This window comes from Rhinolophus sinicus, chromosome 16 (assembly GCF_057876585.1).
Source record: "Rhinolophus sinicus isolate RSI-liver-muscle chromosome 16, RSI-T2T, whole genome shotgun sequence".
Classification (NCBI taxonomy): Eukaryota; Metazoa; Chordata; class Mammalia; order Chiroptera; family Rhinolophidae; genus Rhinolophus; species Rhinolophus sinicus.
The window spans coordinates 166,057,819-166,077,402 of NC_142516.1; the positions used below are offsets into that span (position 1 = coordinate 166,057,819).

Genomic DNA, 19,584 nt, shown 5'->3' on the forward strand with positions numbered 1-19,584 from the left:
GCACTTCACTTTCATTATTATAAAAGACTCAAGCAAGTTTATATTTTTGCTCAAAGCATGCTAAAGCTTCGTACTTTTGCATTCCCACTATAGATTTCTGAAACATTAGAGATATCAATATATATATATATTTTTTTCTGTATATATTTTCTAAACTCACTGTTATATTCTCCTTTTATCAATGAGAAAACAAAAGATAAAGATTTTACGCAAACAATGCAACAATTCACCATTCACTTCAGCTCTTACCATTAAAACATACTGCATTCAAAAACAACTTTCCATCAAAAATAAAGTTCTTGTTAAAATTTTTCAGTAGAAACAATATCAAGATTGTGGTGACAGTTTCACAGGTGTACACATATGTCAAAACTTGTCATATTGCACAGTTTAAATATGGGCAGTTTATTATATGTTAACTTATACCCCAGTAAAGATGCTAGATAAAATATGGTATCAAGAAAAGCCACATACTGAAATATGACTAAGATGCTTGGAAAGTAGACACACGCAAACACACACAGAAGAAAAAGAAGAACCATTCCTTAAATTCATCAGCAAGTTTATTTACAAATGCAGTAGAACAGAAAGACTCACTAGTTTCTGGAGATAACTTTTGGTATACAAACTATGATTAATGAAAAGCAGCAGCTTTCTATTGGGAGCTGCTTAGCAATGATTCTGGTGAAGAAAAAAAAGCTCCCCTCATCAAGCAAATAAAATTTTATATAAGATAATTCTTTTAAAAAAATCATAATATATAGTTGAAAAGAAAGATATAGAAAGCAAATTTGGGGGTGGATTTTAGTGAAATTTCCATATGGTTCTGTATTAATTTAGCATACTTTACAATAAAAAGAGCAAATGCAATTACATGTTTATATTAACTATTTCAAATAATGTTTCAGAACCTTTTTAAAAAACAATAAAATAGCCCTCTTCAAAACACCACTAGAAAGTCAAACTAGATCATTATCAGCCTCAAGAATATTTTGAAGTTCTTTCTTCCTTGTGCTCTTAAGATGCTGAATTCAAAAGAAAATACTGCACTTTTCCCCACACATAATTACCTTCTTATAAATAAACAACAACAAAAAATACAGGTCTATTCTACCAAGACTATAATGTTCTGATGTAATCTAAAGAGGCAAAAAAAAAAAAAAGTGTTATTCTTTTTTTTAAAAAAAAAAAAAGAGAGAGAGCGAAAAAGACATACAACATATATTTATAGATCTACAGCAGCGGCAACCACCTCTTCTTCTATCTGCAACAGTGCTTTCGTATGGAGGCTTACATCACATGGCGGTTGGCCGTCCAGCTGATCAGGCAAGGAGAGAAGAAAGAAAAGTGCTTAGATTCAGGAACACTGGAACTTTGCTACCTGGGATGCATAGCAGTAATCACTCAGAGAATGGCCCCGTGAGGTAGAAAGAGTCACCTTGTTACCCACTTAGGACAAAGCTAGGCAAATCACAGCCCAGTGGGTGCTAGAATTCTTTGTCTGTAAAAATGGAATAAAAAGTAACTGTTGATATAGAAGTTACACTCAACTCTCCTTTATTCGAATTGGAGGAGAGAAAAGGCGTGGGCAATATTTCCATGGTGATTCCAAAAATCAATTACATTTGGCTTTGGAATTTGATTAAAGAGAGAAAAGCACACACACATATACACACTCCCCCAGTTACATGCCCAGCCTTGACACTCTCCAGCCTCTGTGGTAACATCCAGAAAAGGACTGGACTGCTGGGGTAAGAAAGCTCAGACCCCGGTGACAGATAAAAGAGAGTTGACTGGGCTTAAACCATTTCCAAAGCACTCTTCACATAAAGGGCCATATAAATACCTCTGAGCTCAAAAGCAAATGGTTTTGCTGATACCACTTGTAACACCCTTTCACAATAAGGAAGAAATACATGTTACCAGCATCAAGGTTCAAAATACAAACAGTAGTAATGGTTGTCTTTATGTAGCTATAAACAATATGTAACCTCATTATGCCATCCTATGTTTCATAACATACTTACAAATGAAAACATGCTTAGACACAAAATAGCCTATGAAGTTTTTGAAAAATTCCGTTTTTCCAAAAGTCACACTGAAACACCATATAATCAGAATTAGAGCTCTCCTTTTTAAAATAGTATACATATGACATGTAACAAAGCATAAACTGACTACCCTTTATGACCTTTTAAACTAGTTTTTAAAGGTGTTCATCTTCTAAATCACATAATCAAAGCCCATTGTTAAGTAATAGAAATCAGTGAATGCGAGGCACCAATCCTTAGCCCAGAAACAGATTACAGTCTACACCGAAGAGTCATTTTAACTGTCTGTTTTGGTTGGTTTGCGTCCTCAAGTCATTAGCAGTTGTCCAGACTAGGCAGAACGCACAGGAAACCACCCTGACTCTCGGGCACACGACCCTCTCCAATCCCTTGGCCCCACACCCCACCCTTGTGTGGCTGGAATCCTGAGCACTGAACCCCTCGCCACACCCTCTGCGAGGGGGACTCACTAAGATTCCTAAAACCTGCCGTTCTAAGGCAGGGAGCTTGAGGGAGCGGTGGTTGCAGACTCAGGGAAAAGCACGGGAATTCGTGTTCTCCTTAAAAGAGAAGAAATTGTCTCCCTAATTTGCTCTCTTACATTTGAATCTGAGATAGCAGTCGTTGCAGAACAGTTGGTTGTTTCTGATTCTGACTTCGGCTCCTGAGGAAGAGCCTCCAAGGTCACACTCACAGGCAACGCACTGGGGGACAAACAAACAAAATCCACAGTCAGTCACATCAAGAAAGCTTGGGGCACTCCCAGAAAAAAAAAACAAAAAAACATATATATATATATATATAATATATGTATATTTTGAGCAAAATGCAGCTTCTAAGCTTTTAGATATGTTTCAGCAAAAAAAAAAAAAAAAGCCAAAAATAATTAGTAGATTAAAATCAAGCCTGCCAGATGAGACAGTAGAGAACGCATAAAGCCAATTTTAAGAGCCAAGATGATTTCTCTAAATATACCAAAAGCGTAGAAATGATTCGCTGGCTGGCTTAAAGAAATTTAGTCTTCATTTCTCTCAAGGGGATGAGAGAGGATAAGGCACCAAATGAAAGATCTGGAAAAGTGAGTCAAGACTGGGCTTTCAGCACTTCTCTCTGGGCGGGTCACACCGGTATCACCCCTGCACTAGTGTGGGATGGATGCACACATGGTGCTCTCACTGCAAGGCTGAGTATTTTGGTTTCATGTGCTCAAACACTAATAAATTTGACTCATTCTGCTATGCCACAAACAGCCCAAGCGAGCAATAGCCAGGGAAATACAGGCTTAAGCCAGCTGTGTGGGACTCTAGGATCAACAACTGGAATCTCTCTTTGGTCCAACACAAGTTCAAGAATCAAATAGATGTGTCGCTAAAGACAGTTATTACAAAATAAAGTAGTTACAGCCTTTGTTTTCTTCTATTACAAAATAAAGTAGTTACAACCTTTGTTTTCTTCTGTGCAAGAACCCATCAGGTGTGTAAGCAGGCTGTGCGACTGTAAAAATATTTGCAGTGCTTTTCCTTATTCTCCCTATTCAAAGGTAGGTGTTGGGACACTGTTATAACGGCACATCCCATCCCCATGCTGTTAATGACATTGGTAAATTACATTTCAAATATGTCTATGCCCACATGTTAGAGAAAGTGTTTAGGAACTGTACATGTTGCTAATAGACTCTTAACAGACTGGAGATAGGAAGTGCATAGTATTTCCACATCTTGGTTCAAGATTTGAGGACTACGTAGCAGCAGGCAATTTGAAATTCGAAATGCAGCACAGACTGACAAATACAGCAGCACCTAGCTCGTTAATGGCACGTCCACGCCTAGCGCTCAAAGAAGCCATGCGCTCTCCAAGCAAAGCTTTGCAGGCCTGCAGAGGCTGTTTATCTTAGTCTCACCTTAAAACAATATAAATGAAAACAAAGACCCAGGGACTCGATGATCATGGCGGCTCCTTTGCCCAGAATGTTATTACAGTAGGAGCACACGCGCTTCCCACTGACTGACCTGGATGTAGAACAAGAACGGAAGGGAGGCTTTCATCTGTGCAGCTCAAGGTTATTATTGTAAAATCACACTCTGGTGTTAACAGTAATCATTTAAGAAAGTCTCTGTATATCTGCGGGAGGAAAACTTACACCAGCCAATCGAAGCATGCCTTGATTATATTGTTCCTGGAAAGATCTCCATGATGGTTCTGAAACCCTTGATCTATTCACCTACATGAACAATTTCAGTGTATTTAGTCCATTCTGCACCTTAAGACACTATCCTCCTTAGATCACATCTGTACTCACAAGGCTCCCCTTCCTCTAATCCAGCTGACATCTTCTTGCCAGTTCAACCTGCCAAAGCACAACTCACTCTAATCATGTCATTTCACCCATCAGAACACTAAAAGAGCAGCCTCAGCTTCTTCTGAGAAGGACTGCAACCTACCATCCCAACCTGATTTTCCCATCCTCTTTCTCATTCACCCAATATTTGAGTTAAACAGAAGTGGCAATGCTTTCCTGACTGCCTCTGGCTTGTAGGACTGCCTTTGTGGAGAATGAAAGGCAAACTGCCTGACAGCTACCATTTAGATACATAAGGAGAGTGTCTACTTCCCTTTGGATACAAGTCTGATCCTCTTTCCCAGGTAGGAAGGAGAAGGCCACTTCTCCGCTTTGCATCCCATCACAGCACGTTAGTGGCACTCAAGGGCACAGCTGTGGAGAGTCTCTTGTTAGAGCACCACCTCCTAGAGACGTTTTCAGGGCAGAAAAGCCCATGGCTGGACTCCTATCTGTTCTCCTAGGGTAGGGCTCTCAGTGAAGAAATGGGTACTCTCTCCTCACCTTGCTTCCCTTCTCCATGGCCTTCATCTTCCTCCCAAATATACCAGAAACTCACCCCTTCTTCTCTTAATTCAAACTCCCTGCTACATATTTTATAGATCCTGGTACAAGTAATATTTTAGATAGACATGAAATATATTCTCTTAACAAAATCCGTTCTTTGATGGCTAAACAAAAATCCCAATATCAATAACTGTTTCTTCTTTTCAGTATTTTATTTCCATGACAAGGAGTATATGCCAGTAGAACTCCCTCTGGTGACAGCAGAAACACTGCTGTATGTGGTTTCATGAAACATCTATGATCTGGGGAGAAGCTACACATATCTGAAAACCCAATACCTGGTGATATGTGAACTTCTGTCCATATCAAATGGCAACTTTTGAGTCAAGACCTATCATTACAACACTTATACAATCCCTGTGGCGTATAACCTACAGAATCAGTTGATGTAGTGTGAAAAAAATGTTTTCAAACCACATAAGTGGCAAGCAACAGTTTTGGAAGTCAAAAACCCAAAAAGCATTATCTAACTACTTAGCATTTTTTTTTTATTCAGCTTGTTAAAAGATACACAGACGATGGAACTTGCTTATAATGCTATCCTTTTATACTCAGTTCCTATAAAACAAGTTTGTATTGTCTCATTAAAACAGTCAAACATTTTACAATACTGCTTTTACTCATAAATTTCAAATGCATTCAATGCGTATATTTTTATGATTATGTTGCGAACTACTCAGGTATGTCTGTATCTACGACACTGACCACAAGCAAAGGAGACAGTGGTAATGAAGTAGATGGTTTGAAAGTCTAGAATGGAGTCACAAGACAGCCATAAATGCTCAGAAGAAAGCTATTAAGAAAGCCTTCTTAATTGATCTGATAAAAGAACATTGAATTTGACACATTTAAAAAGGCTTTGGTTTTCTTGGGAAAGTTTGGACAAGATTTGGGGAAATTTTTAATGGAAAAAAAAAATACCCCAGAAACTAAGAAAAGGAGAACCCCAAAGGGCCTCACCTGTTGCGTAGCTGGGAGCCTGATGGTGAAGCTGAAGGGAAATGGCTGTGTGGTGCGGGGGGCGTTGGGCTGCTGGTCTTCACAGCACCAGCCGAAGGAGGCGGGACGCTGGAGGAGGGATTTCGCATGTAGGCACGGTTTGATGTGGACACCAGCTGAGGTGGTGGGCGACTGAAGTCTTGAACAGAGGAAGAAGCATAGATTCCTGTAGGCTGACTGAGCCAAGGGGGCTGTCTCCAAGAGTTGGATCTCGGGGAATCCAGGTTATCTAGAGATTCACCTCTGGAACATGGAAAGGATGAATCAACATTACATAACACATTCAACTAGAAATCTGTTTAACATTACAGTCATGAAAATATCCATTGTAGGTTCTTTATAAGCAGGTGATAATCCAACAAATCCAATTATGTATAAAATTATCTTTAAAACTAAAGTGTCTCTTCATCAGAGGCATCATGATGTTTCATATTCAATTAATCTTCATTTATTTTTATTGTTATTTATTTGGTGCTTAGGTAAAAGAACAAATACCAAAGTGGAAAGGAAAATACTAAAAAAAATTCTTAAAATATTAAGACAAAGACGACATACATTTGTCCTTTAAATCTTCAACTGTTTAGACAATCCTTAATTTTTTATAACCCACTCCTCAAAAAAAAAAAGTTTTAGATACATATGTCGGGTATTAGACTAAACAGTGTCACAAAAAATATTAAATGTAATCTAATCTTCAGAACTATATATATACATATATCTATACACACACACACATACCGGGGGTGTCAAAAAATACACAAGTGGACACTTTGGTCAGTGTTGCTCAAGCCGTAGTTTGCTGTAATCAGAAGTGTCTGGACACTGATGGAAACCACTTTGAGCACCTCTTGTAATTGCAGAAGTCAAACGTGACTTGTATTCATCTTTTGTTATTGGTATATACTGAGTATTACAATTTTTAATAGTTTTTTCCTTTCCTAAAATGTGTATACATTTTTTGGCACCCTCTGTATGTGGTTTTAGGACTGCTGATCTTTTATATGTTTATTGACTTTGTTTATTTTTCAATGAACTATCTTCGTATCAATTCTCTATTTCTATAAAGTTGTCAGGGTTTATTTATTTATTTATAAAAGATATTTGTATATTGAGATAATTAGCCCTTTGTAATGTTTGCAAATAATATTCCTCAGTTTCTCAGCTGTGGAAATGATGAATAAAAGCAGCTTCAGTCTTTGCCTACCCAAGACAGGTCTTTTAACACGTTCATCCACTCATCTCCAGTCAATTTATATCTATATATTTTTCTGAAAGTTAAAAAAATTAGACTCTCACACTTTGTGAACACTATTACGATTCCAACATAACTAGTATCTCATTTTAAATAAATTGCAGCGTAAGTTGTTTTAAATTCAACAGCCAAGGAAGCACTCAGAACTGCAGAAATTATCTGAGTGCCTGATTCACACTTCAGAGTCCACACCCAGCTTTGCAACTTATTTGCCATGTGGTTTTAACGTCCACATGGATTCCCTGCGTGAGCCACAGTTTCTACACGTGGAAAAACTGAAATGACTACCCCTGCCTCAAAACGTTTTTCCCAGGTTAAGCAAGATGATGCAGACAAAGCAACTGGCATGTGTCTGGCACCTAAATGCTCCTCGACATGGGCCCAGTGACATTTGCTCTGCTTCCCTTTCTTCCACTAAATCTTGGATTAAGAGAAGAAATTATGACATCTCTCCTGCCCAAAGTGGCCAGCCAGCACGTCCCGATATTAAATATTTGCCTCACAGAACAGAAGAGCAAATAATTCCTAAAATGTCTCACACCTTCTCATAATCCCTGGCAGACAAATAGGCTCTTTATTTACACTGGAACTGCGCTGTCGGATCCAGCTGTTGTCGTTGTGAAGCGATGTTCTCTTTCTCATTTCTTGAAGGATTTGTTGTCTTTCCAACTCTGCTTCAGATGGGACTTGTTCCTTCTTGGAGCTCCTCTGTAATGAGTTACTGCTCCCAACTCGGTCTAAATATTTATTGCTTCCTAAATTAAAAACACATCAAAAGTTGCAGGATTAGCACATTTGGAAAAAAAAAAAGATAGTGGGCAAATCTCCAAACACAGGGTAGTAAAACATGTGATACAGCGCACATCTGCTAACATTATCAATTCTTAATGAGACTGCTGCCTGGGGACATAAAGTAACAGACTCCTGTTCCTAGAAATTCTAATTCCACAGCCAGAGGCAAACCACAGAGCGTAATCAGGAAAACTAAGGAGGCTGTCTAAAAAGGAAACAACCAGCATTGATTTCAACAATATTAAGTTACAAAATGCTCATCTAGAAATAGTTTCTCTTCCACTTTTCCCTTCCTTGCTAAATGAAATAAATCAAGCTCATGCTCATCAAATTCTTGCTTTGACAACTCTGCAAGGGAAATGGGAATTCTGTTCTTTAAAAAAATTTACACACCCCCTGAAGAGAGAGCAAAGACATAAATGCATGCATCTCTAGGTGACACAACTCGAGTCTTCACGGTGTAAGCCACAGAAGAAGTCATGACCACATTGTAGGAATCAGAGCACATTCAATCACTGAAATGGCTTTTGTGAAATTGAAAAATAACCAAGTAATCCAAATGATAACCAAGGAATCTTATCAGACTTGTTTCTCTTCTAAGAAACTGACAAAGCTGTAATTTGGAGGTTGAATTTATGAGTGAGAATAAAGTCAGGTTTTATCCTGAAGGCTTTGCCTCATTGGATTTGCTGATTAATTTCTGATTTGGGTAAAACATCCATAACTTTGAAGTATCCTCCCCACCTTAAATTGGATTAGGAAATTTCACCTAAGGATTTATTTTCTTTTGCTTTCCAGATTCATTGCTATTGACATTCTTTCAAAATTCATGATGTGTCTCTGCCTTAGTTCATCTTCCAGTAAGCAAGGAACAAGGCCACTAAAGGTTTCTTATATACATCTATGTTTACCTGTGTGCATACACACGGCTTATCAATTTGGTCAGATTTTAAATAAACCATTTTCTATTTTATATGGACATTATTCACATAACCAAGCTTTTCAATAAAACATTTGATAACGTCCAATGCCTACTTATTCAATTAGTAAAGGAGAGAAAACACATACAAGAATAATCAGATTAATAACACAAACCACAACCATTAACAAGATTATTTCAGAGAATCACACGTATTACTAAGAGGTCATGTGTTTAAGTTCAGGAGAGAATATTATCACTGCAGATTAAAAATCTTTCATGGCAGATGAAAGTACTTAAACCTTAATTTTAATGATAGTTAGGGGCAAATTCAGGGGAGAAGAAACCAGAAATACAAACAGGTAAGACCAGAGTAACCAGATCAAAAAGCATCTGATAAGTTAGGATCAGAGAGGGAGAATAATTTGGTTATAGTTAAGAGATACTAATGGGAAAAACAACAAAACAAGCTGGAAAGTTAAATGGGGACTAGAGAATGGAAGGTCTTATGTATTAAGACAAAGGGGTGATCAAGGAACCTAATAGAAACGGTGAATTCTACAAGCTTTAACTAGAAGTAACAAACTCATTGCCCACCAGACCATTTGGACCTGCAGACGTGTTGTTTGGCCCTCAGAGGGTTTTAAATTTTCTTTTAATTCCTTGTCAGCACTTAAAAGATAACATAAAAATCCACTTTTTTTTTTTTTTTTTTTTTTACTTCTTTTTTACAACAGAAACTGTTGGTGAGTCACAGATTTTCATTCTCCCACATGGCAGTACCAGGTGAGAGCTGTCTACTTAGAGGGGCCTGTCCACCAAGTTCACCTCAATTCTCACATGGGCTTTCACACATTTATGTAACTGACCAGAACTCTGCTCACCCAAAGCCTGGTTTGTAAACCCTGCTTAAAACGATGCATTTTACTTAGTTTTCTTTTTCTTAGTTATGTAACTTCAGTTACACATGTTCCTAGAAATGTACATTATACTAGCAAATTGTTTTTTGCCAAGTTAGTAAAATCATTATAATTTTGGACTTTTTGATATCTTGTTATTTAAATGTAGAATTTTTAAGTCCCCTGTTATTCTGATGAAAACTTTTCTGTCCCATTTCTTTAGCTGTAAGATGAAATCTACTATATAAAACTCAATCAGCACCACTTTGCAAAATTTCTACATCTTTCATTAGCTATTTAAAACTATTTTAATCTCCCAGTACTCCCTCCATTATAAAGTAAAGCCAAAATAAGCACAAGATTGTTTTTATACACAAATGCTAAAAATGTTTTGTATTTTAATTGTGTAATTTTAATGAACCTGAAATATCTCGACCTTAAAAATACTGATCATAGTGTGTGACAGCATAAATAAGCAATTGTGCTACAGAATTTTGAAAAAAATTCACATTTACCATTTTTATTTGTGGGGTAGTCATCCAGCTCAGTAGTAGATATGGATTTATTCCTAAAACACAGAACGCAATATGTTATATATGTCTCATTACGAACATCCTTTTCATATTTATGAAGTAAGAACACCAAAAAGAGTACTTTTTCAAGAAGTTGATTTATTTCCTATGTCTGTTGAGAGCTTTATTTATTTTCATACCAAGGAATTTTTCATGTTGCATAAACTAGCAGAAAACAGTGACATTTCTAGAAGAGAGAAGAGCTTGATGCTGCAAATATATAAACATGTGAAAATCCTCTGAATCTTACATGATGTTTAAGCCTATGATGTGACCAACTTTTATGCTTTGACTTTCTCTAGATCTTAACCTTACTGGGCTGCACAAAGCATCTGTCATCAGATCACCTAACATCAGACTGTCCCACTTCCTTCATGCTACCCAAGGGTCAAGAAGTCAACTTTTTGGACCCCAGGGTGCTAATCTGAAACAGCAGCTTACCAAACGCTTTCGTAACGTTCCAAAGAGGTACTGGACCTCACTGGTACCTTCTGAAAATTCCCGACTTCGCAATGGTAAAATTTAGGTCTGTATAGCAACATATGCTGATCTCATTCTCACTCTACTCAGCACAATAACTTCAAATAAAGGTAATAAAATGAATAATAATATGTCGTATCATACATACAAGGTCTGACAATTAAGTTCGCGAACTTATTGCAACCATGTGGCTAAACTTTTTTGATATCAGAGGGATTATTGCTTATGAATCTGTACCAACTAGACAAACAATTCACCAAGTTTATTATTTGGAAGTGCTGAAAAGGCTGCATGAACAAGTTACACGACCTGAACTTTTCTCCAACAATTCATGGCTCTTGCATCACGACAATGCACCAGCTCACACGGCACTGTCTGTGAGGGAGTTTTTAACCAGTAAACAAATAACTGTATTGGAACACCCTCCCTACTCACCTGATCTGGCCCCCAATGACTTCTTTCTTTACCCAAAGATAAAGGAAATATTGAAAGGAGGACATTTTGATGACATTCAGGACATCAAGGGTAATATGATGACAGCTCTGATGGCCATTCCAGAAAAAGAGTTTCAAAGTTACTTTGAAGGGTGGTCTAGGCACTAGCATTGGTGCATAGCTTCCCAAGGGGAGTACTTTGAAGGTAACCATAGTGACATTCAGCAACAAGGTATGTAGCACTTTTTTAAGGATGATTTCATGAACTTAATTGTCAGACCTCGTATGTATACATGTATTATACATGTATATGCATGCAACATATATGTATGTATACACTACTACAACATATAATAATATGTCACACCTGTTAGCAACAGTCATGAATGGTTTCATTTGTATTAACAGAGAATATTTTTATTACAAGATATCTAGCCACACTCCTTAATGACTCTAGGGTATGCTGTATCACAACTGCCTAGAAGTATTTCATATTTTCCAGGATTCCTTAAATTTCCTTTCTCTACAATCTATTTTCTCAAGGTAATGAGCAATATAAGTAAAACTTATTTAAATATATAAACATATCTATAGCTTTGAAAAAGAGATACACATTTTAATAAAGTACAGTTACCCAGAAACATTCATTACAAACAAGATCTTCCAGTACTAGAAATTTTTTTCTAGCTTAATGTCTGCCCATGACTACCTGCGAATGCCTTTTCTTTTCCCTTCTACTCTGAACCATATGCAGTCAGCCTGAATACAGGTGATCCTATACAAGTGAGTCTTTCCTTATTTTGAAGGCAAACTTCCTAAAGAAGAAATTTCAGCTCTGAAAATACAAACTCATGGTCATATATTGGATATTTTTAGACAGGGTCTGTTCAGAAGTCCTTAGTGATTTCAAAAGTGCAAAGCATTTTAAAAATTACTTAAAAACATGACATTTAATGTTTTAGGAAATTTTAAGATGTATATGTAACTTTTCATACATATATCTGAAATCCTATCTTCTTTCCCCCAAACTGACCAGTATTTCTCATGAAACTAAGGCCACAATTCTCATTGCAGATGACCACACGTAGCTTCATTTTGAGTAAGCTTATGCCATTGCTTATAACTGTTTTTAAAATAAAGATTAAGGTAGACTGTAAGAAATGCATACAATTCTTTCCTTGTCTGTGTCCATTCCCTTGCGTTATGGCTCCTCCCACAAAGAGGTAGAGTTTTCCTGCTCTCTGTGAACTTGGGCTGGTCTTGTGACTTTCCTTTAGATAACAGAAGGTGGCAGAAGCAATGGCATGCTGGTTCAGAACTGAGACCATAGGGTGCCTTGTATGCTTCCTCTAATTCTCTCTCTTTTCTTTGCCCTGCCACTAGTTATATAAGACTGCATTGGTTTGCTGCACATGAAAAACACGTGGTCCGGTTGCTCTCATTGCCCCAGCTGACAGCCAGCAAACAACCAAAAGCACAGTTGTCTAGTAAGCTGATAGTAGATACATGATGAGCTGATAGTAGATACATGATGAGCCCAATCAACTGAAAACTGCCAACTGCGTTCAGGCCAAAATGCTGATCCACAAAATCATCAATTAAGTTACTAAGTTGAGGGGTGGTTTTAAAGATCAACTAGCAAGATCTCTTTGCATCCCACAAAAGACCAAGAGCGACAGTAGTTCTACAAAACATCTAGGCAAGCCTTCAAAAATTCATTTGAAGCCAGTTACTCCAAACAAATGACAATCACATGTTCTACACACCTGTCACGAGGAAGCAAACCTGAAGATTCTTCCTCTCTCTTTGGTGCATCATACGAATCAACAGGCCTAAAAGATGGGAAAAGTTTAGGGTCAAAATAAAAGACTTTAATGCCTTTCCTGAGTTTAAGAAATGGATAACAAAATACTGTTATTCTAGCATCTTTATGAGACTGGTCTCTGGGTTGCAAAATAAATATACAGAAGTATTTCAATCAATCACAGCAGAAAACAGACCTACTAATACAAACAGACATTTGCAGTTCATTCATTCCACAAATACAAACTGCATGCCTGCTATGTCCCAGTACTGTTCGAGGGTGGGCTACCAAAAGAGAACAAACTTATTGCCTCATAATACTTACATTTTAGTGGGGCGGGCAGGCCAACAGACAAGCAAATAAATGCATAATACAAAGCAGGGAAGGGCACACCGAGAGAAGAGGCAGGGAAGAGACACATATTTTAGATGAGGTATTTTGGAAAGTCTGAGAAGGTGACATTTGCATACAGACTTAAAGAAAATGAGGAAGACAGCAAACATGTGAGGGAAGACGTCTCCAGGCACAGGGACCAGAAAATGCAAAAGTCCAAGGGCAGAATATGTTGGGCATTTTCAAGAAAGGAAAAGGAGGCCAGTGTGGCTGTAAGAAACCAAGTAAAGGGAAGTCATAGGAAGCTAGGGAGAGCAGAGGGCCAAGACAGCCCACACAAGCCGCCCTAGGCCATGACGAGGACTTCAGATGGTATTCTAATGTGAGGGGAAACCAGTTGGAGACATTGAGCAGGGAAGGATGGTTGACAGGATCAGATTTACAACATAAAAGGTTCACTCTGGCTGCTTGTGTTGGCTTGTGTAGAGAACGGATGGTTAGGGAGCAGGAAAACCACTTAGGTGCCTTTAAAGTGGGCAACAGCTACAGCTAAGCCAAGCCAATTGAAAAATCTCCCGTGCCCTTTGGCCATGGGAACAGACCTTCTATACTGGTATATTTTGACTGACGTTTCCCTCTCTCTCTCTGCCTGGCGCGTCTGCTCCTCTGCTCGGCGCTTCTGCTCCACAGCCTCTGCCTGACGCTGCTTCTGCTCCCGCTCTTCCTGATCTTGCTGCTCTTGCAGTTCTCGCTCTTTCTCAAGAGTGAGTTGTTCCTGCAGCTTCTTTCTTTGGTCCTCATTCACACCTTCTTCTTCCTGGGCTCTCCTCTCCTCTTCTCCTGCTCGGGTGCCTTCCTTGTCTGAAGACTTGGACCCTTCACTCCAGGTGGCATCCAAGGTGGCAACAGTGGGCTCCTGGGTGGTCAGAGAAATGCTGTTGGAGTTCAGGACCATCAGTTCCTACATGACCGGGGAGAAAAGAAACCCATCGAAATCTGTGTATTTCTATAATTTCATAAAGCTATAGGTGTATTCAGTTTTAGATGATACTTGAAACAATGTTAAGTTTTACTACTAACAATGCCACACATGGGTGATGGAGCTGTAACTTAGAAGAGGAAGATGCACTTATGGTCTATTGATAGCATTATTTAATTACATGGGAGAAATGTTGAAACATCAAACCAGAATTCTGACAAACCAGAGCTCACTGTATTTTTCGAAGAGCTACATACGTGTGTGGCAAAAGCCAAGTAAAATATATGATCTTCCATTTTTGAGCTGAAGTCACTAACAAGATAGAGAAGGAAGAACATGACATGTTCCAATACTACCTCGTTCAAGTACTTGGAATTCTCTCTCTCGGCCTCTTGCTTAGCCCTTTGCCACTCTTCCCTTAGTTTTTCCTGCTCTCGTTGATATTTTTCCTATAAGGTAACATATTAATTAATTAGTTAATTAATTGGTTAATATTAATCTTTTTCACTAGCATTTTTGCTAGCCTTACCTTTCATCTCAATCTTTAAAGACAGTGATATTATTTTAACCAATCAGAGTTTAGTCCCCAAAGTATTAGAAAGCAGTTTATATTGAATTAAAATGTAGGTGTTGGGAAAAGGTAGACACTCAGAATTGAACCCATATAACTCCTTTACTATGGTTGGAATTCATTAAAGTCCCTAGAGCTAACTGTACGTGGGACTGAATTTCTCTGCAATGGAGTGCAATGGAATGAGCACAGAGTTTATGGGGGAATAAGTCCTCACAAAGCTTATATACACCTCTCACTCATAAGAAAATCCTATGTTCATTGCAGCACTTTTCACTGACCACGACATGGAAACAATCTAAGTGTCCTTCGATGGATGACTGGATAAAGAAGATGTGCTACATATATACTATGGAATACTACTCAGCCATAAGAAAAAATGAAATACTGCCATTTGCAACAACATGAATGGATCTGGAGAGTATCATGCTAAGCAAAATAAGTCAGATGGTAAAGAACAAGAACCGTATGATTTCACTCATATGTGGTATATAAAACAAAAAGCAACAAGCGAACAAATAAAACAAACTTGTAGACACACACAACAGTATGATGGCTACCAAAGGGGAAAGGGGGTGGGAGGTGCATGAAGAGGGAGGGAGGGTAAAGGAGGTCAAATATACAGTGGCAGAAGGAGACTAGACTTTGAGTGGTGAACACACAATGCAATATATAGATGATGTATTAAAGAATTGTACACTTGAAAGTTATAAAATGTTATTAACCAATGTTGCCAATAAATTTAATTCAAAAAAAGTACATAGGAAAAAAATCTAAACTATAGTGCCTCATACGCTTCAAAAATATACATGAGGTTAATACATGATTTGTAAAAATGACTGAAAAGCTTCAAAATAAAAAAGGAATTGTTCTTGTATTTTAATACAAAATTTTTAATACAATTTTTTTTTGTATTTTAATATAAAATGTGCTACCTGTCAAAAGGTTATTGGCTTTTTGATTTTTATGAGATTCTTGGCTTTTTAATTTTTTTTTTCTTTTAATTTGCTTCTCCATACTAGTTGACCCTGACCAGGGAAAAGCAAGCCTACTTCCTGTTGGTCCTTATTATTCTGCTTTACCTGCAACAGGCGGTCCTGCTCTTTCTGCCACCTTTCCTGCCGCTTTCGCTCTTCCTCTTGATCCCACGCCCAGCGACTCGGGGCACTGATAGTTGGAACTGGAAGCTGAACAATTATAAGAGGAGATGTGTAAACAAAGAATATATTACTTCATTAAGTCATCTATCAAAGCACTTTTGCGTACATAAATTATTCATATCACGCTCTGCCTTAGCTACGCCAAAAGACAATTGGCTTTGTATTTCAACACAGGTCTTTTCAACTTGGAAAGGCAGGATCACCTTATTTATTCCCAAAACAAATGAAAACTACTTACATCAGGAACCACAGAATCGGAACTTCCTGTACAGCAGCATGCATCGAGAAAGGAAAAAAGTACAATATAAGTTTTTCCATTTCTATAAAATAATTCCTTTCAGAAAGTTATATCATTAGCTGTTTCTATGCCAGTATACTAAGTGACATCAATGTTTTTTTTAAAACAAAAGGAGTAAATCCTTTTTTTCTCTCTTTAGGTCCATCTGTTTGTTATTCATCTTCCAAATTCAAAGTCACTTAAAAAGAAAAAAGAGAAAAAGATCAACTATGGACGCCAGGGTACACCCTAGTGCTAGGTACAAGAGCAGAATCAATGGTGTATTTCTGAATAGGTTACAGGGTTCTTTTATTAATAGAGTGTGTAGTAGCTCATGGTTTGGCTTTAAAAAACAAAGAATTTCAAATGTAACATCCACCAAATCCAAGTTTTTACTTTCACTATTCAATTACAATGTGACAACTGTAAGTCACATTTCTCAGGTCTTCTTGATAATGAGCTACTTTTCTTAAGTAAGCCACTACAATAAACATGTTCAAGAAACATTTCCTTTTTCTCTCCTATTACTTGAACCACAAATATGCAAACTTCACATGTATGGCATAGCGTTATTCTTTTTCTTTTTCACAGTGTTATTCTCATGGGCATATTGTTATTCTTTTTATTCTTAGGATATCTACATAAGTGTGTGTGTCTGTATGTAGTACAATGATTAAAAACAAGTAAGCAAATTTCATAAAATACACTATCATACCGTATTTTTAAATTTTCCTGAAACCTCAGCTGTCAAATAAATTATTCACTTACACAATTATATTTTTAAGAAAACTGCTTTGAGACTTAGGAAAATAGTCTTCCCTAAAATAGCCTGTTGAAGAAAAGTGAGTAAACATTGGAATAGAGAAAGAAAAGGAATTGCTTTATATTAGCCAATTTGAGCTACAAGTATCATACTGTATCAATTAAATTACTGTAGAAAAATAGGAGTTTAACCCAAAAATAGCAAAAACACTAAGGATACTGACACAAATAGATCTTGCGCATGCACAGTTGGTAAAACTACGTCTATTTATAGTCAAGAGAAACCTTAATTCATCAAAGGAAGGCTACTAGGAGATTAACACAAAATACTCAAGTCCAGTAAACACCATGGTGTAAGGCAAGTGTGTAAATGTTTAGTAATCTTAAAAGAAATAATAACATTGCAGACACCAACAGCACACACCAAGGACTGTGCCACTGCATCTCCAATGTTGGATAGTACTTTTAAGTTACTGATAGCAAAACACAGAGCTCGAACTGCATTCGCCAGACAGAGCACTCGGCACTCGTGAAAGGAGAGGAAGTGCCACACACACAGCACATCGAAGGCAGTGCAGCCCAACTACACCAACACAGAGCATCTCAACATGTACCTGTTCACAGGTGGAACCAGAATTTAGTTTTAATTTACTTCAAAGTCAACAGAGCAGTCCTCCGGACACTCCAAAGCCACCACCCCAATAACAATAAAACACTCTGCTTTTTTATTAAGAGCATGTTGCATAAACAAAAAGCAGACATTTTTAAAACGTTAGCCAATTATGTGTTGGTGTAATCTATATTATGCAATTTGTAGGAAGCAATAAGGCTGAAATGAAATTCCTCATTTCTTACTGTCACCCAGTGGAAAGAAGTGTGTGTTTAATAGCATCTCAATTTTTTAATTAAAAAAAAAAGGAAAAAAAAAACTTCAGAAGTACAAAAGACACGCAAAGACCCATTACCACAGAGGTAGACCCATGAACTGTAAGAAAAGCCTGATGACCCTAGGGAAAGAATGGAAATGGGTTATGTCGCTTGGTCATATGACTGCCAGACTGAAGAGGCTCAGCGCCCAGCACCACAGACTATCAGGAAAGAGTGGAGAGCGGAAACAATTCCATGAAAGTTCATGAATTGTTAGCTTGGTGGTTTACCTTGTTCAAAAAATTGTGATCGCCTTTTTAAGTTTTTCAAAGAAATAGGTTCAGATGCTAGTTGAAAAATACAAAAAAAAAAAAAAAAAATCAATAGCATGTCATTCATTTTAATTTTTCACCACTGGAAAAACTAAATGATACTTGATATACCTTTCTAATCTGTGGCAATATTATTTTTCTTAAATGACAAAACTGATAGCCATAGAAGATATGGATTATTTCAATGCACAAAGACACACATATTTTTAGTAGTCTATACTAGATTCCCATTAGTAAAAGGAACTACTATTTTGATTAATAAATTTTAGCAGATAAGCATCCTAGTTTCACAGAAGCAAAAGTACTATCTTCCGTGCTAAATCACACAGTTTTAGGGAAATGGAAATTAAAATAATTTGCATAGGTCAATCAAAAATCTCTTCTAGTACAAGGAAAATTGTAACTAAAAGTTTTCACAGTATAGATGAGTAAAAAAGAAACTGAAAAATAGCAGGGAGGAGGACAAGAAAATAAATAATACCCAGGGAGGGAGAAAATAAAAACAAATGCTAAAATTAAAACATTCTTCTAACGAGAATATTTTGCTCTAGTTTTCAAGATCTTATAGCCACTAATTTTAAGTAAAACAAAAGTTCAGTCAGATATGAAAGAAAACATTCTCACTTCTCCTACAGATCTGTCGCAAGATTATGGCAAATGATTTTTATCACTTTATCATTTATCATTTTATCACTTCAGCTTATTTATAAAAATGTAAGTGCAGTTATTACTTGATATAAGTTGTTGTTTACTTATCTAAATAAAACCCTCAAATGACTGAGCCTGCTATAGTCTCATGGTCACTAATGAGTTAAATTTCTTATCAGTTTGCTTTGCCTGAATCACTGACAAACAGGACCCGGATGTCTTTTATTTAACATCATGAAGAAGAATAAATCATGCGTGCTTTAAAAACTCATTTGATTAAGAATACAATATCAAACTATAGTCACTTCTAATGATCAGAAATTAAATACAATGGTAAATAATCAATAGAGAGAGAGACGCTTACAAACTTAATTTGGCTTTGACATAATGTATTATGAACTGGCAAATGCAGATTCAAAGCCACCAAGCTGCTGTGAAAACCCAGCCCCATTCCTGGCACTCTACTTTCATGGTAAAAGAAGTTTCATCTTCTTTGGGTCTCTTTCCCTGCCTGTGCGGACCGGATCTTTATTTGTATTGTATGCCTG

General features: G+C 37.2%; 1 protein-coding gene across 21 annotated transcripts in view; it reads right to left on the bottom strand.

Moving 5' to 3' along the window:
* Positions 1–545: 545 nt before the first annotated feature.
* LMO7 (LIM domain 7) overlaps positions 546–19,584 on the bottom strand; it is a 191,293-nt gene continuing 172,254 nt past the window's right edge. For 11 of the 21 annotated variants that reach the window (XM_088792918.1, XM_088792917.1, XM_088792915.1 and 8 more), the window contains 13 exons: positions 18,347–18,403; positions 18,155–18,196; positions 16,389–16,414; positions 16,073–16,177; positions 14,776–14,868; positions 14,043–14,401; positions 13,070–13,135; positions 10,333–10,385; positions 7,749–7,962; positions 5,917–6,198; positions 3,952–4,060; positions 2,653–2,755; positions 546–1,318 (listed from right to left, as the gene is read on the bottom strand). In XM_088792918.1, the coding sequence (XP_088649044.1) occupies positions 1,296–1,318; positions 2,653–2,755; positions 3,952–4,060; positions 5,917–6,198; positions 7,749–7,962; positions 10,333–10,385; positions 13,070–13,135; positions 14,043–14,401; positions 14,776–14,868; positions 16,073–16,177; positions 16,389–16,414; positions 18,155–18,196; positions 18,347–18,403 (1,532 nt within the window). In that variant the 3' untranslated portion in view covers positions 546–1,295. The remainder of the gene's footprint in view (positions 1,319–2,652; positions 2,756–3,951; positions 4,061–5,916; positions 6,199–7,748; positions 7,963–10,332; positions 10,386–13,069; positions 13,136–14,042; positions 14,402–14,775; positions 14,869–16,072; positions 16,178–16,388; positions 16,415–18,154; positions 18,197–18,346; positions 18,404–19,584) is intronic. The other 10 variants (XM_074329371.2, XM_074329379.2, XM_074329383.2 and 7 more) reach the window with 5 other exon arrangements.